Source organism: Pleurodeles waltl, chromosome 1_1 (assembly GCF_031143425.1).
Source record: "Pleurodeles waltl isolate 20211129_DDA chromosome 1_1, aPleWal1.hap1.20221129, whole genome shotgun sequence".
Taxonomy (NCBI): domain Eukaryota; kingdom Metazoa; phylum Chordata; class Amphibia; order Caudata; family Salamandridae; genus Pleurodeles; species Pleurodeles waltl.
Window position 1 is genome coordinate 1,001,940,042 of NC_090436.1, and position 25,725 is coordinate 1,001,965,766.

The 25,725-nt window shown below is 42.6% G+C and overlaps 1 protein-coding gene across 1 annotated transcript in view; it reads left to right on the forward strand.

Annotated features, from left to right (window-relative positions):
- RASSF6 (Ras association domain family member 6) overlaps nucleotides 1–25,055 on the forward strand; it is a 208,548-nt gene extending 183,493 nt beyond the window's left edge. Inside the window, exons 7-11 of the mRNA XM_069230302.1 lie at nucleotides 14,602–14,703; nucleotides 20,423–20,474; nucleotides 22,022–22,140; nucleotides 22,243–22,340; nucleotides 23,821–25,055. Of these exons, the coding sequence (XP_069086403.1) occupies nucleotides 14,602–14,703; nucleotides 20,423–20,474; nucleotides 22,022–22,140; nucleotides 22,243–22,340; nucleotides 23,821–23,893 (444 nt within the window). The 3' untranslated portion in view covers nucleotides 23,894–25,055. The remainder of the gene's footprint in view (nucleotides 1–14,601; nucleotides 14,704–20,422; nucleotides 20,475–22,021; nucleotides 22,141–22,242; nucleotides 22,341–23,820) is intronic.
- Nucleotides 25,056–25,725: the final 670 nt, after the last annotated feature.

A 25,725-nucleotide genomic window follows, 5' to 3' on the forward strand; every position in this document is an offset into this window, starting at 1 on the left:
ACTCAAATTGTTTCCAGCAATAACACAATAAGACGAGACACAGGGAAAGAAAGCCACCTGTAAGACAGATAAGAGATCTAGCAAACCAAAAGAGACTAAGAGGTCTTGGATAGAGGAAGAAGACTCGGATGATGAGGAGTTTCTTAATCAGTTGTTGCATGATCACCCGCCACCTTACGCAGTAGACGACAATGCCCCGAGCACTAGTGCGGGTCCTGGGAACCTGACGCAGGATAAGGGAGTTACAGATACAGTGCAGACTAGTGATACGGCTTTGACACAAAATGCTGTCAGTGTACAAACTGCGCCAGACATGCAGACACAGTTGCAACCTCCACCGCAGACAGGTCAGACACCAGCTGCCATATCGCTACCTATCACAGTTGGTCCCCCGGTACCATTGTATGCACAGGGTAAGCCTGGTATGTGTGATCAGGGAATAATGACCCAAGAGGCAACAGGAGGTGGGTCCATAGGAACTCCCCAGTTAATGGCAACCAAGAGAGCAACCAGCTGAAGTACCCAGGTCCTCGTTAGACCTTAATCCGACTGTAGCACCTTTAGAAGCAATGAGGCAAGCAGGGTTAGGTATGCTGACCTCGCAGACAGTAAATACAAATGCCTCGCAGTCGCCAATGATGCATGCAGGGAATATTTTGTTGCAAAGTTTTACTGTACAGCAGTTGAATGAGTGGTTAGAAAAGACCTATGCTTCACAAAATACTGCGGTAACTGCGAAAAGCCAGAAAGGGAAGAATACCTGAATTTTGTGAGACTGGGAGTAGAAGCTACGGAACTAGTGGAAGGGACAATGGGGGAGAACAGGTTAGAGTCATACACAGAAGCAGAATTGAGATATCTGTGCCCCAAAATCACTAAAGAAGTAGGTAAGGTACATCAGAGGTTGGCGAACCTGGCAGACAAATACAATATTGATATTGAGAATACTAAACATTTGAAAAGAAGCTACAGATTAGACTTTGACTCCAAGGATTTTGAGCATATGAGGTCTGCCGGAATGAAAGCGCCTCTTAAAGAAATACTGCACAGTGCGCAGATCTGGGGAGCTTTAGAGAAATGGGAAGGCAGATGGGCAAAGAAGAGAGATAAGGAGAAAAGCGACAGTCCGGGATCAAGTCAAGCTAAAGCTTCACCAGACACGGGATCAGTAAAAATGTTACCAATGAGAGAGACAGCTGGAGGGGTCTTAATCCATGTACCATGGATTAGGGGAGACATTTTGTCATTTAGAAATGATTATCCCAGGTTGAGGGAGAAACCGATAGAGTGGTATCAACAGACAGACAGATTTGTGAAGCTTGCGAAGTGTCTCTGGGAGGACTTGAATACCTTGTCTGAGATCATTGTTCCACCTGATTTATGGCTTGAGTGCAAGAGAAGTGTGGACTGGCCGACGCAGGAACCGGCATGGGATAAGGTGACTGGAGCACCATCTGAGGAGGTGATGAAGTACTATCATAAAGTGATTGAGTTTTTGAAGCAGAAAGTGTCGCCGAAAGTGACTGATTGGCAGAAAATCGATCGGACCTCACAGGAGGTCAAGGAGTCAATCCATGCTTATTATGAGAGGTTGTTGAAAGCGTTTAAGCATTACAGTGGCACTGAGACTATTGAACCGAAAGACATGAACCATCTTGTGTTAAGATTTGTTGAAGGAATGAGACCAGAGGTTAGCCATATGATTAAGAATCATTTAATTTGCTGGCAAGCGAAGCCGATTGATGAGGTATTGCAATATGCAAAATACTGTAGTGACGAGATTGAACTGAAGCAGAGAAAGTTGAAGGAGAAAGTGATGGTGATGCAGATTAAGGCAGCACAGGCAGGTATACAGGGAAACGGAATCCAACAGATGGTACAGCAGCAATCACAAGGGAATGGTATGTTTCAGGCACAGCCGAGAGGTTGAGGTAGAGGCTTTGTGAATCGCGGTACAGACTTGAATACTGTTGTGGTTCAAAATGATGCGCAGGGGATGAAAAGGATGTCACCAGGTCCCATTGCGAGGTGAAGATGGAATGAATGATGAATGGTCGGATGACAGTTCAGACAGTGAGGAGTGTAGGCTTGCAGCGTCCATAGAAGTAGATCAGAGGTGACCCTATGTAGAGGGGAATGTGATGGGCCACAAGGTCTCATTCTTGGTTGACACAGGAGCCACACGTTCTACAGTCAGAAGTGCACAGGTACCGCAATTACCACTATCAGGGCGTACCATAGGAGTGGTAGGAGTAGCAAGCCAGTACCTGACAAATCCGATTACTGACCCAGTTCAAGTTGAGATTGGCAACTTCCAGGGACTGCATAAGTTTGTAGTCTATGATTCAAGTCCCGTATCCCTACTGGGAAGAGACTTACTGTGCAAGACGAAATGTTCGATTACCTGCTCTAATGAAGGGATTGAAGTGCAAACAAACAGTGATGATGAGGGAGATGATGGGCAGTTTTCAGAATCAGAAACAGAGACCGCAAATGAAGACTGCCCTCTGATAACCTTGTTCCCGATGCTTACAGTAACTGACTTGCCAGCTGAGCTGCAAGGAACCGTGACAGAGAAAGTGTGGGACCTGACAGGAAAGGAAGTGGGACTGATAAAAGGAGTAGAACCGGTTAAAGTACAAGTAAAGCCAAATGCAGTGTTTCCCCAGGTGCCGCAGTACCACATGGCACAAGATGTTCTCATCCAGGTATCACAGATAATTGCAGACTTTGTAAAGCAAGGAGTTCTGAAGGAGGTATTGAGCAGTCCATGTAATTCGCCAATAATGGGTTTGAAAAAGCCTTGTGGGAAGGTCCGAATTGTGCAGGATTTGAGGAAAATAAATGATATTGTGGTGAAGTGTTGGCCCATAGTACCAAATCCAGCAGTAGTCATGTTCCATGTTCCGTGTGATGCAGAGTGGTTCACAGTGGTGGACCTATCACAAGCGTTCTTTTCGGTGCCTCTTCATGAGGACAGCCAATTGTTATTCATTTTCAAATTCTTGGGTAAGGTGTACAGTTGGTGCAGAATTCCTCAAGGGTTTTCTGAGTCACCTTCCATCTTCAATCAGATTTTGAACAAGGACTTGGAGTCGCTAGAACTGCCTTTCAGTTCGACTCTAGTAACATACATTGACGACTTGCTGATTGCGTCCAGAGTGAAATACGATTGTAGGTATGACACAATTGCCTTACTGAACCATTTGGGAAAGAACGGACATAAAGTGTCCCCAAAGAAGCTCCACTACTGTCAGAAAGAGGTGAAATACTTAGAGCACTTGATTGAAAAATGGTCCAGGAGAATATCAAAAGAGAAGGTGACGGCCATACTATAGATGAATTCCACGATAACAAAGAGAGATTCAGAATGTTTTTGGGAATGGTGGGCTACTGTCGCCAGTGGATACCCAACTTTTTGATTATCTCTAAACCATTGATAAAACTGACAGGCAAGGAAACTAAGGATGACCCGTATACCATAATTCTGTCCGAAGAAGGGCTTGAATCATTCTTTGAATTGAGAGAGTGCATGTGTAGGGCACCAGCCTTAGGTATGCCTGATTATACGAAGCCTTTTCTACTGTTTTGTCATGAACGTGATGCTTGTTCTTTGTCTGTCTAAACACAGGTCTATGGAGGTGCAAACCGCCCTGTAGCATATTTTTCAGCTACTTTGGACCCAGTCGCAGCAGGCTTACTGGGTTGTTTGCACGCAGTTGCAGCAGTTGGTCAGCGCCTCACACAGTGTGAGGCATAGTAATGGGACATCCCTTAACAGTAATGGTTCCACATTCAGTTGAAATTTTGCTAACCCGAACTAAAACTCAACATATGACAAATGCCCGACTTAATATGAGACAATTATTCTGGGATCACTAAATGTTTCTTTGAAATGATGTACTGTGTTGAACCCGGCAACTCTACTTCCTGTTGAAAACACTGAGATTAGCAATACAGAGGAAGTGGAGCATGACTGTCTTGAGGTAACAGAACTATGTACCAAACCCAGACCTCATATTAAAGATACACAGTTAGAAGAAAATGACTGCATTATGTTTGTTGATGGATCCTGTTTGAGAGACTCAGTCGGAATACTGAGAGCCGGTTATGCAGTATGTACAATCACTGGTATTATAGAAGCCTCCTAGCTCGAAAGAGTGTATTCCGCACAAGTGGCAGAATTAATTGCCCTTACTAAGGCATGCGACGCAGCTGAAAATCTGAAAGTCACTATCTACAGGGACAGCAGGTACGGATTCGGAATTGTACATGATTTTCGCCAATTGTGGCCACAGAGGGGTTTTATGACCTCTTCTGGCTCACCAGTGAAAAATGGCGAACTGATTAAGGATTTGTTGCATGCGATTCAGTTGCCTCTTGAAATTGCCGTGGTGAAATGCAATGCTCATGTTAAGTCACAAGACTTTGTATCAATGGGAAACAGCTATGCAGATCAAGTCGCAAGGTTTTGCGCATTGAACTGTATATCGTTCAAGGATCAGTGGGAATTGTTACCGCAAACTGAAAATGAAACGTGTTTAAATTTTGCATTAAGAGTTGTTGACACATTAGATGAGCTAAAATCACTGTAGGGCCGTGCTAGCAGAGAGGAGAAACGTTCCTGGCAGAGAATGCAATGTGTACAAAGAGCTGACGATTTGTGGGTGTCAGAGGAGGGGAAGTTGGTTTTGCCAAACAGTCTTTTGTCACAATTTGCAAGGCTTTATCATGGGAAGGCACATCTTAGGAGAGACGCAATGATTAGATTGTTCAAAATTGTTTGGTTTAATCCGAAATTCAGACAAACCGCAGAGGTTACCTGTCACAGGTGCATCATCTGTCAACACATGAATGCAGGAAAAGGGACTGTGCTGACTTTGAGCCACATAGGGAGAGCTGGAGGTCCGTTTAGCAAGATGCAGATGAATTTCATTGAAATGCCCATGTGTGGAGGCTTGAGGTACGTGTTGGTGATTGTGTGTGTTTTCAGTCACTGGATTGAAGCTTACCCTACACGTAGAAATGACAGCCTCACAGTAGCAAAGCTATTGCTTAGAGAGCTAATACCAAGGTTCGGACTCCCGGTCTCTTTAGAATAAGATAGAGGCAGACACTTCGACAATGAGGTGCTAAAGCTCTTGTGTGCTGCATTGGACATTAAGCAGAAGCTGCATTTTAGCTATCGCCCTGAAGCATCAGGATTAGTGGAACAGATGAATGGCACCTTGTCAAGAATGGCAAAAATGTGCGCAGCTACCAATATGAAATGGCCAGATGCATTGCCTTTAGTGCTGATGTCAATGAGAAACACACCTGATAAGAAGAAAGGACTATCACCCCATGAGATCTTGATGGGGAGAGCTATGAGGTTGCCCGCAGTACCTGCAAATGCTCTTGTGAATATCACGGATGATATGGTGTTGGACTACTGCAAGGGTTTGGCTGACGTGGTCTGCTCTTTTTCCCACCAGGTGGAGGCCAATACATTGCCACCAATCAGTGATCCAGTTCACACTCTACAAGCTGGTGACTGGGTGGTTGTTAAGAAGCACGTTAGGAAGTCGTGTTTGGAGCCATGCTGGAAGGGGCCATATCAAGTAATACTGACAACAACCACTGCTGTGAAATGTGCAGGCGTACCAAACTAGATACATGCCAGTCACACAAAGAAAGTGACATGTCCAACTGATGAGGAACCTGAAGTGCCGAAACAGCAATTCCAGAGAAGGAATTCTCAGGGCCAGAGAGTATTCAAAGGGGAACTAAGACTGCAGGAGAGCCCACTGAGGACGGCCTAGTCCCTCAAACAATAAACGAGTTCGAGAGAGGTGACGGTGAGCCTATCTCAGTAGAGGTAGCAGGAGAACCGCAACAAGGAGAGGTTTTCCCAGAAGTAGACGGATACGGGTTAGAGCTTGTACCCGTTACAGACCCAGAAGACGAGGGGGAGAGAGCAGACAGAGATCAAAACACAGAGATACCTCCTGAGCCAATTGCAGGTCTGTCAAGAGAAAACACCATAGCACAAGAGGAGGGTGCTGATCAGCGTCCTGAAAGGCCAAGCAGGAAGAAAACGCACAAAGGTGATAACTGGCCAAAGAAACAAGCTGCAAGAGAAAAAGTCGTCCCTTGTGAGACAATAGAGGAGGAAGTTGATACGACCAGAAGGGAGGATCTTAGTGAACGCAGACTCAAAAGGAAAAGAGTCACAAACAGAAGGTACGCGGGTCCTGAATGGGCGCATGCAACAACATCTGAATGACAAGAATTTTTAGCATTTTGCTTTGATCGAGAAGTACCAGGCCAATACTACGGTACCTGAATTCAAATAGAGAAAGAGACTGTCCTAAAAAATTGAAATTTAAATTAAAAGCTGAAAGCTGAAGAAAAAAGACTGAAAATTACTGGATGTGACATTAATACCCTGAATTGACTAAAAAAAAAACGATTATGTCAAGCTCCTAACCTGTTTTGACAAAAGGGTCCTGGGGTGAGTGAAACTCTGTAAATACACACAGAAAGAAAAAAAGACTTTGCATTAAGAAAAAAAAGAAAGAGCTCTTAAATTGTCCTCAAGTCGATTGTTTGAATTGTTCTGCTATCTGATTCTTTACAGATCATGGCTTACACTAGAGGTAGTAGCAAAAAGGCTAAAGTGTGTGGTTGGCTAAGTATTATATTAGGTATTGTTTGTGCAATAATAATTATGGGTGTGATTGTGGGAATTCCCTGGTTGGATAAGAAAGTGCCTAACAATGCTTCAAAACCTGAGACTGCTACACTAACACCGTGGGAAAAGTTTGAGCAGGATACAAAATATTTGCATGAGGGAACTAATTCCAAAGGGGAACTTTCTACTAATGTCTTCTATCGCTTGCTGAATGAGTATGTTGATACTATGGATGCGAGGAACTGTTATGTGTGCACACAGATTCCTTCATCAGTACAAGAAGGGGTCACTTATCATAGTTTGCCTCTAACCTACGGGATAAGCTGTAGTTTGCTACTAACAAGATTCTATGAGCAGGAACATGTGAAATATTTTTATTCAAATCTAGATGTAGTTTTTCTTTTGTGCCTGTGATTGAATTTCTGAACAAGTTAGCTAAGGAGCACAGTATAAAATTAGTTAGGGGTTCTTTGAGCCGACACCTTTGGCACAGCTTATGCGCATCGCAACAATTTGACCTGCCTACTAACACCTGCAGAGAAGAGCTTCTTAGACCACACTGATGATAGACGTAAAGCACTGAAAGAAAGACTAGAGAAAGGGTTAGAAAAACGCACATACGCAATTGATTATGCTCACACCACAATAAAGACGCATGGCAAATTAGCCATAGATGCATTGCATGTAGGTAGGCTTTGTATATATAGGCCGAAATCTGATCATGACACTTTATTTCTGGGAACGAGTGAATGCAGGCATGTGTTTTTGTTTCAGAGTAAATGGACATTCATGTTAAATGGACAGGATCCAGCGATCCCTGGGATCTATTATATCTGTGGACTTAATGCTTATTACCGTCTCACTAAAGGATGGTATGGGACATGTTGTTTGGGGATAGTTTTCCCAAAGATTTACCAGATTGATGACTTAAACAAATACCTAAAATGTCTGAATTACAACATATTAGACAAAAACGAGAGACAGCGGCTGCTGTCGTTGGTGACATATTTGGAGCCATAATTCCTTCAGTAGGAGTTATTTTAAACTTCATAAAGATTCGAAAGTTGTCTATTATTGTGGATAACATGCTGACAAATTTTACAGGGGCTATACTCCTAATGGATACTGAACTTGCTGCGGAAAGAGCTATGACTCTTCAAAATCGGCTTGCTTTAGACATTCTTTTAGCAAAGAGCGGCGGAGTCTGTAAGATGCTTAACGAGCGTCATTGCTGTTCGTTTATTCCAAATAATAGTAAAAAGATTAGAGGTATGCTTACTAACCTAACAAGAGATAGTGCAGATTTAAAGGATTTGAAGGAACCTGGAGTTTGGGAGAAAGTTGGAAAAGGAATTGCCAGAGTAGGGAGCTGGTTTAGTAATATTTGGAATGGGGTGCTTGCAAAAATATTAGGGGGTCTATTAATTGTCTTGATCTGTTTATTAGGCTTATGGGGAGCATGCAAAATTAATGAAAGAATTAGAAGAAATTGGACAAAAAGAAATAAAAGAAATGAAGAAAACGAATGGGAGAAAATGTTTAATGAAATTTGGGAAGCTCACATAAAGGGCAAGATGTTGAACTGAGCATTATGAGCAAAGTCAAAGGTTGAAAGGGAAAGGTTGGTGTGATGACGAGCGTCATCAGAGGAGGGACTGAGAGCGCGTAGCTTATTTAATCTATATCTCTAATGTGTGATAATGCCGCACAGAAATTACATTAGTATATTTTGTTAAACGTGCACTTGAAATGTGACCACGGGGAGTGGCCTCCATTGTATGCGGGGACTAATGAAAATGACTAATGTTGATAAAATATTATGTTAAAGAATGGTTTTGTACTAATTATTAATGATTATGTTATTAGAGTTTTGCTAAATAAATTTTGTAGGCCTTAGTTAGCATGAGTCGAGGCCTAGCTGCCTGGCTCTCATATTAAATGTGTTTTCTAAACGTGCAGTGTGCTGACTCGCAAAAGGACATGGACTCTTGTTTTTTTTTCCTTCAAATTAGAAGTTCAATGTAACTATATTAGATCCGTTCTCATGAAATTCATATTGCTTGTAGAAATGTAATAGTTAAAATGCAACTGTGTAGATTAGTATAATGTACAAGGTCGTTCAAACTGGTACAGACAATGGAGCTACTGACCGAAGATGTGCAAAGAAATTACAGAAGGATGAAATCATACCGGACGTGCTACCTCTGAAGACGTCAATCATATGGACCAATAAAATGTCTGAGAACTAGTGTGGGGTGAAAGATTAATGACATAATCTGTTTTTTAATTGGCTAAAGATAGTGGGGTGCAATAATTATCCAATCAGATTTTAGGGGAATGTACCAAGAAAAAGGGATAAAACCTCTTGACACACGGAAATGAGTTAGTTAGTTAGTTAGGGAGATGCTGATGCAACTTAAGATGATCCAGAGACTTTGTCACTTTGCCTAGTGACTTTGCTGATTTTACTTAGAACCATCCTTGTCCTTAGTCTACCCCTTTTACACTTTACCTCCTTATAAGGGAAGTGCCCCTTTACCCAGAGCTGAGATACTGAGGGCGATTCAACTGATGTCCTGAAGACGAAGACTGAACCTGAGTGCTGACCCAAACCTTGGAGGGTAACTATGACAATGAACTTGTGATTTGTCTTTTTGCTTTTCCTTTCTAGGTACCAACTGCTTACCTTTGACAGAGACCATAGCTAGATGTTTTCCAAATTGGTGTTCTAAATTGTTTTGCATAAAGCCCAACATGCCTTTGCTAATCAGTGGTTAGGACAGAGGTTCACTAAACTGACGCAAATAGACAAATGACTGAATCCATGCTTTGTTGAACTAATGCGTTAATGAAACTCTGCTAAAGTTGATCTATGTTCACACCGTGTTATGTTTTGATGTTTGTGATTCTTGCCTTAATGAAATCTTATCAGAGTTGCCATATTGTGACTATGCTATTTTGTTTCTTGGTTTTGAGATTAACCCACCTGCTCTTAGAATTGTAATCAATAGGGAACAAACCTCTTAAAATTCTACTAAACATATGTGGTTATTCATGACTGCAAGGTCATGGTGGTGTCTTGAATTGATTAAATGACTTTGACTAAGGCGAAATGCCTTGTTGTACTAAATATTGATGACGTTATTGACGTACTGATTGACATATTGATTAGCTATCTCGTCCTACGGTGTCTCTCCACTGGGTCAAAAGATTTATTGGCCTAAAACGAGTCCTGATGTGTAATATTGGCCTAAAACGAGTCCTGATGTGTAATAAATTATCATAGAGGGACGCGTTAGCAATACCATTCTGAAAAACAAAACCATACACATCCTCTCAGGTTTTACTTTTAGGCCCATATTTATACTTTTTTGCACTGCATTTGCATCACTTTTTGATGCAAAAAAAAATTGCGCAAATGCAGCGCTAAAATAGTATAAATATAGGCCATAATTATATTTTGGAAAGTTGCACCGCTTTTGCGTCAAAAAGTGATGCAAATGCGGCGTAAACAAGTATAAATATGGGCCTTAGTCACGGTGGGAACCATACTGTGCCCTAAAGACTGTAACTTTCATCTCTGCATCTCGAGCCTTCTCTGTAGTTCCATCCTGCTGACCTGTGAAATGCAGACTTTCACAACCAACTTATGAAGATTAGATTTTACTGCTGTCAATCTGGTGCTTCCTTTTCAACGGTTTGTTTAAAGAACTCCGCTAGCAGTGTTTTGGCGCCTGTTGCCCTCACTGGGTACTTGTAACGGGGAGGCTCGTAAACCTAAAAACTTCGGCCCTGATAACAGAACCAGGTTCCAGAACCCCATTCTGCAAGAAACTCTGCACTTCTGATGTTGTGCCATGACATTTCATGAAAACCAAGAGACCTAATGGCGCACATGAAGTACTGTTTCTAAACGAATCTGCTACAAAGCCAAGTATCTGAAATGTAGACATGAAATGTTACAGTAATTTTATGATGTGCCAATAATGTCTGATTCTGAACAGAGTCGATGGAGAGAAGTTAAGATAACCAACTTAAAAAGATCTTAGAAAACTTTGAAAAAACAATAATTAACACAGCAACATCAATCATTTTCTGTGCAATATTCTTAAAAATTGGTGAACTTCGCAGAACGTTCAAATAATCTGAAAAGGCCTCAACTTCATATGAATTCCCAGTTTTCAAAATAAATATAACATCTTCCTTTACCTGCAACTCCCTTTTCCATTTAATTTTCATTTCTTCCCCTTCAAGTTAATTCTTAGTCATGTATTATGATTTAGAATCCGCTTCAGTGAAGAAAATATAAAATACCACAGCCTCAGGCCATAGACAGCATCTGCCAAGTTGAGCATATCTCAAATGCTTCGACATTAGATTTACTACTTATAATACGGAGACCATACAAGTGAGACATACCTCTTAAGTTACACGAGCCATATAAGCTTACTTACAGGCTCTAATAATGATGTTACATAAAACGAAATAGTATGAATTACCAGTCACTATTGAAAGTATTGTCTTATACCAAGAAGATAAGATTAACAACATAGGGTCCTATCCTAACATGAATTATCACTCAAGCATCAACTTTAAATGTTTGTGTAAAAGGGGCTATTCATCCTCAAACATCCCCTTGTAATTTTCTTAAACTCCACACATAATAGCCCTAAGAACTAGCCCTCCATTTTCACCTAAAAGTAACACTATCTGAATGGTCACTAAGGCCAAGCTTTCAGTTTCTGCCTGATGGTGATCTAATTTTAAAGCCTGGTCAAGCTGTTGCTGATTTTTGTGTCAGTTTCTGAAGAAGATGTTTAATTCCTGTGACTTCAGAAGTTATCCTACTTCTTACACCAATTGTCAGTACAGGCCATTCAAGACTTGGGTTGTAGATGAAGTAGAACCTTTTATTATACTGGTGCAGATGAAGCAGAGAGAATATTACTTTTTATTCCCAGACATGATGTATTCCATTTTCTGAATAATTGTAAACTTTCCAAAGGTTTTGGATCGAAATCACAAATAATTTGGTTGCCTAGAATTGTTCAGATATACCATTTGCCTTAAGTTAAAAAAGCAGGGTTTCAGAGTTGGTCCTGGCCATGTGCCCATTGAAGCCAGGTGATTTGTCTTTGTCACTGTGATATTAGCTGTGATATTACCACAGTTTTTAATTGCAGCAAATTGAAAGACAAGCTCACCTTCAAATGTTCAACAATAGATAATTAAGTTGCACAGCAGTTGCTATCATGATTACAAATGATTGAGAAAATTACTCCTTTAAAACAGTTTGTGAAGAATTGTGGCCAGATTTAGGTTTCTCTGGAGGCAGTTGCATTAAGTTTACTAAAGAAAAAAGTACTCTGATGGTGTTTGAAATCATACTTAATTAGATTAAGTAGATTATTTTGGTTTTCATATGGCTATATTTTTCATCTTGAATGAATATAAAGGTTTAAAAATAAACAAATACAAATTAAAAGTACGACATTGCTGCACTGAGCCTTTGTGGAATCAGTCACAAGCTTTTATAACTTGCATGAGACCAATTTACGGGCCAAATATGATTTCTTCCGTATGCAACCCCATTTGTAGCAATAACTGTTGTTTTAGGTAGTAATACAGAGGTAAGTAGGAAATGTTACCAGAGGAGTAGAATGTGATTTCAGCGTTAAATAGGAATGTGTGCATGCTTCTGAGATGCAGACTTGAGTGGAAGGCTAGAGAGACCTAGTTGATTTATCCCAAAACATGATGGAAAGCGCACACGGACACTTAATTGTGGTGAAGTTACTGTCATCTTAATTCTCAGAGCAGTACTTGTTTCATTTCACTCGGTAGGGAGTTGGTTCTTACCATTCCTCCTGTGATAGGTCTTTTTAGTGTGAATGAGTGGTAAAGGTGAGTTAGTTCCAATCCAGAATTCAAATAACAGTGTAACCTACTTAGTCATGCGTTAAGGATCAAGAAATGGTAAATAAAGTTAAATTAATTTGACTACAAATTAAGAGCCAAACTAATGTAGATGAATATCAAAAACATGCTACATAAATACAAAAGCACCAAAGGTAAACCAAACCATCCGATAAGATTAAATTCACATAAACATAAGATCACACAAGTGATGACACTTAAGGCTCAGCTTCTTGTTTTTTTCCCTTGACGGACCTTTTTGGGAGTTCTGAGAGGTAAAGGGAGTTCAAATCAACACTTCAATTTATTTAACTGTGTAACCTACTTGGTCAAACATTAAATCTCAAAGTCGGAGATTTTGAGTATAAAGATTTATTAAAAATTTAAGGCCTGACATATGTAAATGAGTCTCAGAAACATGCTGTGTAAGTACAGAATCACCAAATGTTTAGTGTTGAATCAGATTAAATCGTACAAACATGAGGCACAACAGAACGTCAGCTGCAGCAATACAAAATATAAAAAAAAATTAATTCGGTAATCAGTATGTAAATCACAGTCCTCGTGCCTAATCCCAGTGAGACAGGCAAAACACACTGACAAACAGGAGGCAGAAATTGGGGGTAACATGCCAATAAAAGATGGTACTTTCCTACACCTTCCCACTAGAACTTCAGTTGAAGCAATACAAAATATAAGAAATAGAATCTAATGATCACTGTACAAGTCTTGATCCTCTTGTCTATGCATTATTAAATCTAAGTAGCCTAAAATAATCATAAACTATGGAAACCATAGTTAATTTGGGAGAAGTAGAACAGTGTCAGCATAGTGGAGAACTCAGTAAAAGTTCTCTAATTGAGGTGTTGTATAGCATAAAGCCACTCAAAGAGAATACGAGCAGAGAGATCTACAGCCATCAGAGTCCAGGAAAAATCTGCTCCATTGACTAACAGCATGACTACTAACCAAGCCCACAGAACCTTAAATAATTCCATGTCATAAACAACAGTATTTTCCCACCTTCCCACAGTTGAAATTGGCAACTCCATTCGAATCTTCCATCCTACAGTCTGAACATTACGACGACCTTGAGTGTCTCTCTGCTCCTGATACAACGTTATAGGAGTTCTTCTTAGTTTATTAGCGCCTCTCATCCTTGCAAAAGTATCCTCCAGGACCACAATATCTCTAATACACAATATGGCTTTCACTTACTGTGGAATCCCATGAACGCACCTGCAGTGTAAAGAACATTTACGTTGAAGGTTAAACACAAGAAACCAAATGCTTAAGGCCTTTGGTTATGCTAAATTAATAAAAACAGTCAATGCACATTCAGAAAACACGGTTATAAGTGTATCTTACAGCTACAGAACAAAAGCAAACATTTATAAATGAAAACAAGAGTAAATGAAGGAAACTTGAATAAGCAGTGCAACTCAAAATGCACATGTGTAATGTGAATGAGAAATACAAATTTCGTGCTAGTTAAACGTTAGAACATACATAGAAATCTCTAACCTTCTACAGTCAATGCACTGTTAATACATCTTGGTGCTTCACTTTAGAATAATAATGTTAAGGCATGCAGAATATATGATATCAGTCACGTGTTTATATCATTCTGTAATGTACAAGGGTAGAAGCATAACTACGCTTCTCCACATGTCAGCCTACTTAGATAAAGACTTGACAATAACAAGCACTTTTATCCAACTCAGGTGATCTTTTTCTACTTTGTTCTGTTAAAATGGATGAAACTTCAACGCTCCTTTCAATAGCAGATTTGAGGCTTGATGCTTATTTTCAGTATTTAGTATTAATGTAAGGTATAGGTTGCGAACAACCAAGGGGAAATAAGTATAAATCAAGGGAAAATAGGTAGTCGTCGTATACAATAAGGTTTATCATTTGTGAATGATAAGACAATAGAAACTGCCTCTTATGAAATGCATTGTTTAGTAGTTAAATTTATAAGTATACTCGCTCATCAATATTTATTTTTTCAGACATCCATTTTCACTCCAGCTTTTGGATCACAAACCAAAGTCTGTGTAAACAGCCTTATGAAAACGGAAGAAGTAATCGAGCAGCTTCTACACAAATTCAAGGTATTAAGGGTCATCTTTGTGATTTTTCAAACTTCCTCAGTGGTTTTACACCCATTGTGTGAACTTGTGATTGTAGCTGTTCCCATCCCATGTTTTGTAAAGCTCAATCAATCAGGAATTTGTAAATCAATCAGGAATTTGCTGCCGGTTGTAGTTCTGTGGACACCTGGGACGGTTGCGAGGGCAAGGTCTGCGGAGCGGAGATGCCGGGTCGGGCTGTAGAAGTAGAGCCGTTTCTTGAGGTGTTCTGGTCCGGTGTTGTGCAGTGCTTTGTGAGCGTGGGTGAGGAGTTTGAAGGTGATTCTCTTGTTGACTGGGTACCAGTGCAGGTTTCTCAGGTGGTCTGTGATGTGGCAGTGGCGGGAGATGTCCAGGAGGAGGTGTGTGGAGGCGTTCTGGAGTCGTTGCAGCCTCTTCTAGAGTTTGGCCGTGGCTCCTGCGTAGAGGGCATTGCCGTAGGCCAGTTTGCTGCTTACGAGGGCTTGGGTGACTGTTCTTCTGGTTTTGGTGGGTATCCATTTGTAGGTCTTTTGGAGCATGCAGAGGGTGTTGAAGCAGGAGGAGGAAATGGTGTTGTCTTGCTGGGTCATGAATAATGAGGAGTCCAAGATGAATCCTAGGTTGCCTGCGTGGTCATGGGAGTCGGAGAGGCCCTAGAGTGGCAGGCCACCAGGAGTCATCCCATGCAGAGGGGGTGGAGCCAAAGATGACGACTTCCATATTGTCGAAATTGAGTTTGAGGCAGCTGCTCTTCATCCATTCGGAGATGGCCTTCACTCTTTTGTTGAGGTTGGTCTTGGCTGAGTCCTTGGTGAGGGAGAGGATCAGCTGGGTGTCAGCGTATGAGATGATGTTGAGGGTGTGGAATCGGGCAATGTTAGCGAGTGGGGCCATGTAGATGTTGAAGAGGTTCGGGCTAAGGGACGAAACCTGGGGTACACCGCAGATGATTTTGGTGGCCTATGAGCGGAATGGGGGGAGGCGGACTCTCTGGGTTCTGCCAGTGAGAAAAGAGGTGACCCAGTCCAGGGCTCTGTCGTGGATTCCTGCATTGCTGAGGTGTGAGCGTAGGGTGTGGTGGCAGATGGTGTTGAACGCTGCCAAGAGGTCCAGGAGAATGGGGGCTGCGGTTTCACCATTGTCCAGAATGGATCTGATGTCGTCGGTGGCGGCGATGAGGGTGGTTTCGGTACTGTGGTTGCTGCAGAATCCGGATTGGGAAGGGTCCAGGGTGCAGTTCTCATCGAGGAAGCGGGTTAGTTATCTGTTGACAGCCTTCTCTATGACGTTTGCCAGGAAGGGGAGCAGGGAGACAGGCCGGAAGTTCTTGAGGTCCTTTGGGTCCGCCTTGGGTTTTTTGAGGAAGGCGTGGATCTCAGCGTGTTTCCAGCTCTCCGGTAAGGTGGCGGACTCGAAGGAGCTGTTAATGTTCTTCTGTAGTTGGGGTGCGATGACGGAGCTTGCTTTGTTGAGGATGTGGTGAGGGCAGGGGCCAGATGGACTGCCGGAGTTGATGGTGTTCATGATTTCAAAGGTGTTGTTGTGGTTGATGGGGGTCCAGGAGAGCAGGAGGTTGGTCGAAGGTGAATCTGTGGTGTTGGTGGTTGCCGGGAGGGGGGTAGGGGGCGTCTGGGTGCTGAAGTTGTCCTGCATGTCTGCAATCTTGCACTGCAAGTAGGAGGCTAGGGAGTCGCAGAGGTCTTGGGATGGTGGGATGTCGGTGGCGTTGGAGCTTGGATTGGAGAGTTCCTTCACAAAGTTGAAGAGCTCCTTGTGGCTGTGTGCGTAGTTGTTGATTCGGTCTTTGAAGGTGGTTTTCTTGGTGGCTGGGATGAGTTGGTGGTGTCTTTGGATGGCATTTTTGAAGGCTGTGTGATTGTCCAAATTCTATTCGTGGTGCCACTTTCTTTCGAGTCTTCGGCAGGTTTGCTTAGATTCATGGAGGTCGGCGGTAAACCAGAAAGCCTTTCTGTTGGTGCGTCTGTTGGAGGGATTTTTGATTGGAGAGAGAGTATTGGCACAGGTGTCGACCCATTGCCTGACGTTGTGGGCAGCTGCATCAGTGTCGGTGGTGATGATGAGTGGCTTCCGGGAGAGGGTCGTGATAAGTTGGTCTTTGGTGATCTTGTTACTGCAGGGGGGATCCGTGTAGGTGCTGATGTGTTGTGGGTTTCTTGAAGGAGAAGTGCAGCAGTGATCTGTCCAGTGGAGTTCAATGGTGTGGCAGAAGGAGACATGATTGCTAGTGGACAAAGTAGGGTTTAGTGTGTGTTCCACGGAGGTTGTCGAGCAGGGTGGCGGTGTTTTTGTTGTTGGTTTTCTCGAGTTGGACGTTTAAGTCCCCAAAGATTATGAGGTCAGTGGATGCAAGAGCGTGCCTGCTGATGACATCGGTGATGGAGTCGCTGAACTGCTGTTGGGGGCTGGCAAGCCTGTAGACGAGGGTCCCTTGGAGGTTCGTGTTTGGGTCAGGGTGGATCTGGAAGTGCAGGTGTTCAGCGGTGCTGAGAGTGTCTTGGGTGCTGGTCGTGATCCTGAGGGTAATCTTTTGGATGATGACGATGCCTCCTCCTGGTTTGTTGGAGCAGTCCCTGTTGGTGATCTTGTAGCCATCCTGGATGGCTATGGCGATGTCAGGCTCTGAGGAGGGGTTCATCCAGGTCTCGGTCAGGAAGGTGACGTCTGGGGAGGCTGAGTCAAGTAGATTCCATAGCTCTACTGCGTGCTTGTGGACGGATCGGGTGTTGAGGAGGATACATCTGAGATGGTTGCATCCTACCTTGTGGGTGAGTCGTTGGCATGGAGGCTGGTGAAGGTGCAGTGCCGGCAGGAGAAGGGTCCACGGGTGGTCTGCGGGAAGGCTTGAAGGCAGGCGGGAGATCGGCCAGTGTTGAGGGTGCGGAGGGTGACGGCGTTGTAGGGACGACATGCATGGTGGCAGTGAGGGGGACGGGAGTCAGAATTTCTGGTGCTAGGCGGGGTCCAGGGGCGGATGGGTGCAGATGGTCTTGCCTTTGTCGCAGCCTTGGCGCGCCAGTGGCGCGACCACACAGAGGCCGTCATTAAGTTGGGAGGTGGGGGGGAGGAGAGGACAGCTGAGAGGCGGGAGCGGGGGTGAAAAATTCCATGAAAAAGGGAGCGGGCTGCAAAAAAAGTGGGCAAGCCCGCAGGGGCAGCAGCGACGGGAGTGCAGCGCGAGAGAGAGAGGAGGGGGTGGAGATGCAGGGGCAGCTGCGATGGGGGAGAGAGAGAGGTAGGAAAGCGAAAGTGAGAGAGAGAGAGTGGAGTGAGAGAAAAATGAGGAAGAGTGTAGCGCGAAGCAAAAGGAGCACAAAGAGACAGAAGTGAAGCAGAACAAAGAGCAAAGCAGACAAAAGGAGGCGAGAGGCAGAAAGTAGACTAGTAGGAAAGCAGTGCTCTCCCACTAGACACCAGGGATGAGGTGCAGGCTGTAAGGCTGTGGGGGCAGAAGCTGGGGAGGGCCGTGCGAGAGAGAGTGGAGGGGGTGGGGCCACAGGGGCAGAAGCGGCGAAGGAGACAGAGAGGGGAGAGCGAAAGTTAGAGAGAAAGCGGAGTGAGAGAAAAATGAGGAAGAGTGTAGCACGAAGCAAAAGGAGCAAAAAGGGACAGACGTGAAGCAGAACAGAAAGCAAAGCAGAGAAAAGGAGGCGAGAGGCAGAAAGTAGACTAGTAGGAAAGCAGTGCTCTCCCACTAGACACCAGGGATGAGGTGCAGGCAGAAGCGTGTGGGTCGAGGAGGGCCTCGAACTCCTGACAGAGATCAGTAGTTCAGAGGAGCCAGGGAAAGGGCTCTACTTACAAGGTGGAGGAACGGGAGGCAGAGCACTGCACTGACCAGGTATAGATTTGCTTAGGATAACTCTTCTGCACAAAAAGACCAAGCCTTTACCTTTATTTCTCATTGGAGAGGTGATTGATGTGGGTCGAGGAGGCATGTTTACTTCATTTCTGTCATTCCATTGTTCCAGCAGTCTCCGAGACTCATTATTTGAGAGACAGTTGCCAAAAGGGAGATTATGTGTGAATCTGGATTACTGAATTTTGAGACATAGGCCCTAATTCTAACCTTGGCGGACGGCGGAGGCCGTCCGCCAAGGTACCGCCGTCAGAACACCGCACCGCGGTCGAAAGACCGCTGCGGTGATTCTGACATTTGCCCTGGGCTGGCGGGCGGCCGCCAAAAGGCCGCCCGCCAGCCCAGGGCAAATGAACCTTCCCACTAGGATGCCGGCTCAGAATTGAGCCGGCGGAGTGGGAAGGTGCGACGGGTGCAGTTGCACCCGTCGCGTATTTCAGTGTCTGCTAGGCAGACACTGAAATATTTTGTGGGGCCCTCTTACGGGGGCCCCGCGGCACCCCCTACCGCCATCCTGGTCCTGGCGGGCGAACCGCCAGGAACAGGATGGCGGTAGGGGGTGTCAGAATCCCCCATGGCGGCGCAGCAAGCTGCGCCGCCATGGGGGATTCTAAGGGCAGCGGTAAACCGGCGGGAGACCGCCGGTTTACCCTTTCTGGCCGCGGCTGAACCGCCGCGGTCAGAATGCCCTGCGGGGCACCGCCGGCCTGTCGGCGGTGCTCCCGCCGACTCTGGCCCCGGTGGTCTTGTACCGCCGGGGTCAGAATCACCCCCATAGTGGGTGCAGTTTGGGAAAAATAGAATGTGTTCAGTTGTTAGGCTTTAAAACACAAGACCCCGTACCCTCTTGCACAAATATGTTTAAGTGGAGAAAGCATCTTCTTTTAGTATGCATATCAAATCAAATCTGAAATGTGTGCAACTCTGTAAAACCTTTGTGCATAATTACTAAAGTGTCAAATATGTTTAAACAAAAAAATATTTTCAATTTTTAGGACAGTGCATGGAATTGGGTAAAGCAGGCTCAGCCAAATCAGAGGTCAAATACCAGATGCCCATCTTCCAAATCCATCCCCCCCCCCCCAAAAATGATTGAATATGAAACAAATATGGATTTCTTGCATTCAAAGCCATCTGGGATTCATTGGCAGCTAGCTCATGTTTAAATGGGGGCAGGAGGGGAGTTACAATAATAATAAAATTAAAAAAACAGCACTTACCTTGGGGCGTCCTCCTCTCATCTAATTGTCTATCCTCTCCGGGGTCCAACATACGACGGGACCCAGGAAATGGCACAAGCCCACCATGGTGCTGCTTTCAAGCTGGTAACCAGGCAACATTGGTGGGAGTGCCCTCTCTTAGCGCTCCCAAGAGCGCTGGAGGCCTGTGCTTTCTGTAACCCAGCTGTCTTAAGGCAGCGGGGTTAGAGAAGTTTAAAGTGCGCATGTCAGGCTGGCCGTCGCAAGGCGGCCAGCCAAACGGACACACGCATTTAAACAAGTGCACTGCTCCCTGCTGCCACTCGGCAGGAATTCCCCCGCCTCTTCCTGACACTTGGTTCAGGACAGGATGCTGAAATATAAAATGGTAATAAAGAAAGTTTAATACCATTTTATTTTTCAGTTCAGGGGACATTTTGTTTAGCGTGGCGACGCTCCTCTGCTCTCGTGGAGGGGCCGCCCCTGCTACAATTTACCTACCTACATGGGAGATTCCAACGCTGAAGTGATAGAGCATGGAAAAGCCATCAAATTTTCTGTGGCACTTATTAGGTCTTTGCCTCCACATTATCCTCAAAATAAATTCAATTCTCTGTTTTCTATATATTTCACTATTCCACAGATTGAAAACCATCCTCATGAATTTGCACTTTACATCATACATGCATCAGGAGGTAAGGACATTTTGCGTTTTTTTTACTTTAGAATATATAATATCTTTACCTGCTACATAGAAATTAAGACGTGACCTATAGCCAGATATCCTCCTGTGTTTTGGCAGTGGCCTGTGCCATAGAAACGCACGTGTTTTACAAAATCATTCATAACTAAGTCTGATGATTTTATTAAGACAATGCTATGATATGTTTTGTGTAGTGGTTTAATGAGAAAGGAATACCGAAATCTGAGAACAAATGGTGATGTGATAGAATATATGGAGAAATTCTTCGGAACTACAGTGTCTATTAATGCTATTTCTTCTCAGTAGTCGACCCATGTAAATCAGCTACACATTACCATCTTTTGTGAAGGCACTCTCTTCACGTCATCACATTGCCATCTTCCAGTTTATCATGGTTTATCACGCTCTGGTTTACATTAGCAAGCAACCCGGGCCTTACACAGTCTCTTTGCACACCCGGTACTCATCATTGTATATTTTTCCTCCGTTTAGTTGATCTCCTCTTTCCAACTGTGTTATAAAGCTCTGGTAGCTATGCAGTCTTAAAGAAAGTCGCACCTGACTTCCCCGTCTGAGAAAATGCAGTCTTTTCTCTCCTGTGTCACTGTGGGTTTCCCAGTTTCCAGATAACTACCTAAGCCTTTTTGCCGCAGGTTATTTTTGAATGGTGTTATATAAATATCTCCGATTTGTGCACTGTTTCTTGGACAAGACTCTGAAAAGGCAGCTTTTTGCCCTCAGAATATTGGACTTTCTGCTTGTTTATCTTAAAATTATTTTGTTTCACTTTATATTAGTCACTCAGAATACTGTGGAAGGACTCACATTTGGCTCACTCATGAAAGGTTAATAATTGACATACATTAATCTCATAGATTCTGATTTTTGAGTATTGTAACATAGACCGGACAGTATTTGAAATTATGGTGAACCATTCAGATGAATAAAGATCAGGACAAGAGAGACATTGATCTTAGATTGGTTTATTTCTACATGATGTGGACAGGCACACCTCTAAGCACACAGTTTGTACTAGTGGTTATTACATGGAAGGTTTTGTTACTTTAACCTGGACTTTTCCTATAAATGTGAAACAGTGTTAAAATATGCAGACCTTGCTCTCATTGATATGGCAAGTGCAACTATAACTGTTACATAAAATATAATTAAGCATTGAGATAGTTGTGTTTTGAAAAATATCCCAGTTTATCAGTGTGATATTACCACAATGTCTTGTGTTGTACTTATTTCTCAAAGGATTTTCTTAATCTGCTAACTGGAGCAATGTATTTAAATCAGAACAGTTATAGAAAGCACAAACCACACTAGGCACAAAGCATATCAATGGGACGGAGAGGTTGCAGTAGTTAGGCTAAATAGACTTATCCAAAATGAGCGTCACCAAAAAGTATTTCTGTCAGTAAATGGTTTAGTATAATATGGTCAAATTAAAAGAACGCTGAGATTCATGTTGGTGACTTGTTTCTAGATTTCAACCCTTCTAGTACCTCTAGCAAAACCCTTGTTCTTCGTTTTCAGAAAAGAAGAGAATAAGGAGTACAGATAGCCCACTTTGGGAGAGACTCTTGCAAGGTCCATCTGGCCAGGTAGCCAGGATGTTTCTCATGGACAGAGATGCAGAGGAAGTCACAAGTGATGTAAGAGTAATCTCAAACTGGCATATCATTTATATCCAAGTGTCTGTCTGCTGTTGCTCCTAAAATAATGCAATATCTGCATACTTTAATTCCCCATAACAGGTAGCTCAGTACATCAAATTTAATGTTCAACTGTTGGAATCAATTCTTAGTAAGTTAAAAGAAGAAGAGGCTCGAGAGATTCAGAGGACCGTTGATAGGTAATTTGGAAAATATATATGTTTATTTTTCTGAGTGCTACATGTTTCCTTTTGGCGTACTCCTGAGTGCCTGACAGAAGGACGAAAGTGTGGAACAGGTTTGTAGGAAAATGATAAAGGTTTGAATCAAGGTCTGATGTGTGACTGATGGAGCTCAGAATTCTTTGATTGTGCCCACTGTTCTTGGTTAAGTTTAGATTTAGTATACCTGGCTGATGAGCCCTAACTAGGGCAAACTGGTCCTAGCTTGCTTGTGTTTTGGTTCGGGGAAGACGTGGCCTGGCAGTTTGGGCTGACTGTTCCACTGGAGCTGGGTCATGGCTTTGCATATGGCTAGGTCCAAACTGAAGTGACATTGTGTGCAAAATAACAATGGACTGGGATGCGACCTGAGTAATTATCAGTAGCTGAGATTAATTCAAGCATTCCATCCACCACTTCCTTGTATACTTTTTTGTATACTCTAGAAGCTAGTTGTAGATCAGTCTGATTAGTTCAGTTTTCAGAAGCTTTCTGAACTTTATATAATTAGATTCAGATGTCAAGTCTCGGTAAAGGGTGTTCCAGAGTTTTGATCTTTGGACGTCCAGTTCTGGCATCATCTTTGGTACTGAAGTGCACCTCCTTTCAAGCAGAGAGGCACATGTGATCAGAAACATGCCATCACTCTCGGTGCAACAGGGCCAGTGGCTGAAGTGGGCTGACCTGCTCCACGTGGGATGCTGTTGTGCAGGAAAACAAAATGAGAATGACAGCTCGACAGACCAATGGACGAAAAGAGCTGACTCATAGCCTCCCTGTGTATATAGTATGTATGTATTTATGATAATAACATTTGATTTCATTAGGCAGGTTAAACACCTAAACCTGTCTCTCAGCAAGGCCTAAATCATATTTACTATATTTACAAATCCTAGAAGGTGGTAAGCAGGGGAGGAAGATGGATATCAAGGAGAAGGAAGAGTTTTTAAAGGCAAGGAAGAGTTCTCAACGAAGGATCGAGTTTGAGATGGTGGGGTTGAGAGAAGGCCATGCATCCATTTAAAGAAATTGTTTCCATATATTGAGAAAAAAGAAATTGTTATATACACCAGCACATATGTTGCGGTGTCTGGCAGACAATTTGCAGAATTAAGTATGGGTGTGTAAAAGTATGTATGTAAGAATACAATTTACTTATAGTTCCTTGGAAACTCCAGATTATATTCGTCATTTGCATCTGTTTATTTGCATTTTCTGTGTGAACATTAGCAACGATTCTTGTATTTCTTCTATGTACGGTCTGATATGTGATGGATGTTAGTCACATCTTCAATGTTCAATCCATAAATATCATTTACGTTTCTCTCTATTGGTACAAAATAAAACAGTTACTAGAGATGAGAGGAAATTAATTTAAGATAGAATTTTTCTGAATACTAGCTATAGAGTAATCACACGTGTATGACTATATTCTGATCTTATGCTTTTTTGTATTTAGGTACAAGACAGAAAAGTCCAAACTATTGCAACATCTTCGCAGCAGAGTAGAAACGACAGAAACTACAGTATAATGTAGGAGAACATCAGAATCTTTGGGATGATAACATTTGGTTAATCTGTATGCCAAGAGGAAGATGGAAAAAACATTGAGAAGTTTTTGGACCACATGCCATCCTCCAGCTGTATCAAGAGTTAAGGATTTTCAGAGACTGAATATTGTTGCATAGTGCAGAATAAGACTCAATAAATGTTGCCTTAACAGGCAACAGGAGACAAACTGCAGTTGAAATCATACCTTTTTAGTTGGATCAGTCAATTTTATAGTTACAGTTTTAAAGGTGACATTGCATTGAGACTGTGCCTAATCTGATTGCCGTGCATCAAGTTTATGACCTTAGTGGACGGATTATCAAACACAGCTTTCTTAAGTGAGCTAAGACAAACTAGGTGGAATCAGGCGTGGTCTCAGAGTTTAGCCTATGATTGCTTGGAGGTATGGACCCAAATGCATACATAATGTTCGCTCATAGTAATAGTACTAAATACTTGCTTGCAAATGCCAGCCGACAAAATATGTAAGGAAAACTGTGACGATAATAATTGCCACAAAGTCAGTCAGACTTTGGAAAAACTCTACATGCTAGTATTTGGATCATAGCTACTGTTGATATTTGTGCTGTTCTGTACTTTAACTTCAGTTATTCAGGAAATAATTAGAAATAATTCTATGTCATGGATTGTGCATTGGCCGTTTGAAAGTCTAACAGATATAATTTAGAAAGAATTAGATTTTTCTATTATTTAGAAGTCATCCAAAATTATTTTATGTTGTGGGTTGTGCCTTGACCATTTCAGACACAACCAGATATAATTTACCCAAAAAATAATCTTGCTGTTGATCACTCACAATTGACAATCTCTTTCTTTTTTTGTAATGAACTTGCTTCATAATATTATGGTTTTGATAGGGTTGCCCAGACAAAGTGTTTGTTTTGCATGGATGTCCCTTTTATTTCAGTTCATCAATTACATAGGAGTGCTGCATTGTAATTAATTGATCTGTAGAACACAACTCGATTCAGTGGTGCAGTAGTAGACTGATAAATGCCACAAAAGGAAATTAATGAAAGGAAATCAATGGTCAGATGTTTGTTTCCTGCATAATGTGATGACTTAGAAGAATAAACCAATGGGAGCTAAAGAGATGATAAAACAGATTTTTTAATCATGAAATTCTTTGAGATATTTTTATTGATGTCAACAAGAGGATTACAGATGTGTCCTAGATCTTCAAAACATTAGCTTTTCAATACAAAGTCAAAATATCTTCCTTTGGTGGACAAGGAATTCTATTAGCTAACATACTTATATTATCAAGTTATTTTTTTTTAACCTATCGACTCATTCGTTCAAGGGGACTTTGGTGTAGCTGGGGGATCAGGAGCACAAAATAATAATATGCCTTATATACAAAGAATCGATTCAGTAAAAATGATCGCAAATTGTGCACCTACTTTTACCAAATCATTTTTGATTTTGCAAGCCAACCTATGTATTCATAGGTCAGTTCGTGAAATACAGAATCCTAGAGGGTCAGAATTCAACCTACCTCATCAGTTCATGAGGTAGGTCACAAATTGTGACCCAGTACAATTCGCCACAGTTACAGGACTTGTGGCTTTCTGGGGTCAGCAGACCATCATGTCTGTGATTATTTTAAGTAAAGCAATTTTTTAATGGGTACATTTAAAACAATGGCATAGGCATGTTTTTTATGAGTAGGTGTTGGACTTTTTTGCTTGTGCAGGGTCATCCCCAATCCTTTTGCCTCCTGCCTCCTATTGTTTCTGACCTGTTGCTGTTGGCATGAACGGCACCCCTGAGGTAGGCCCTAGGTAGCCCC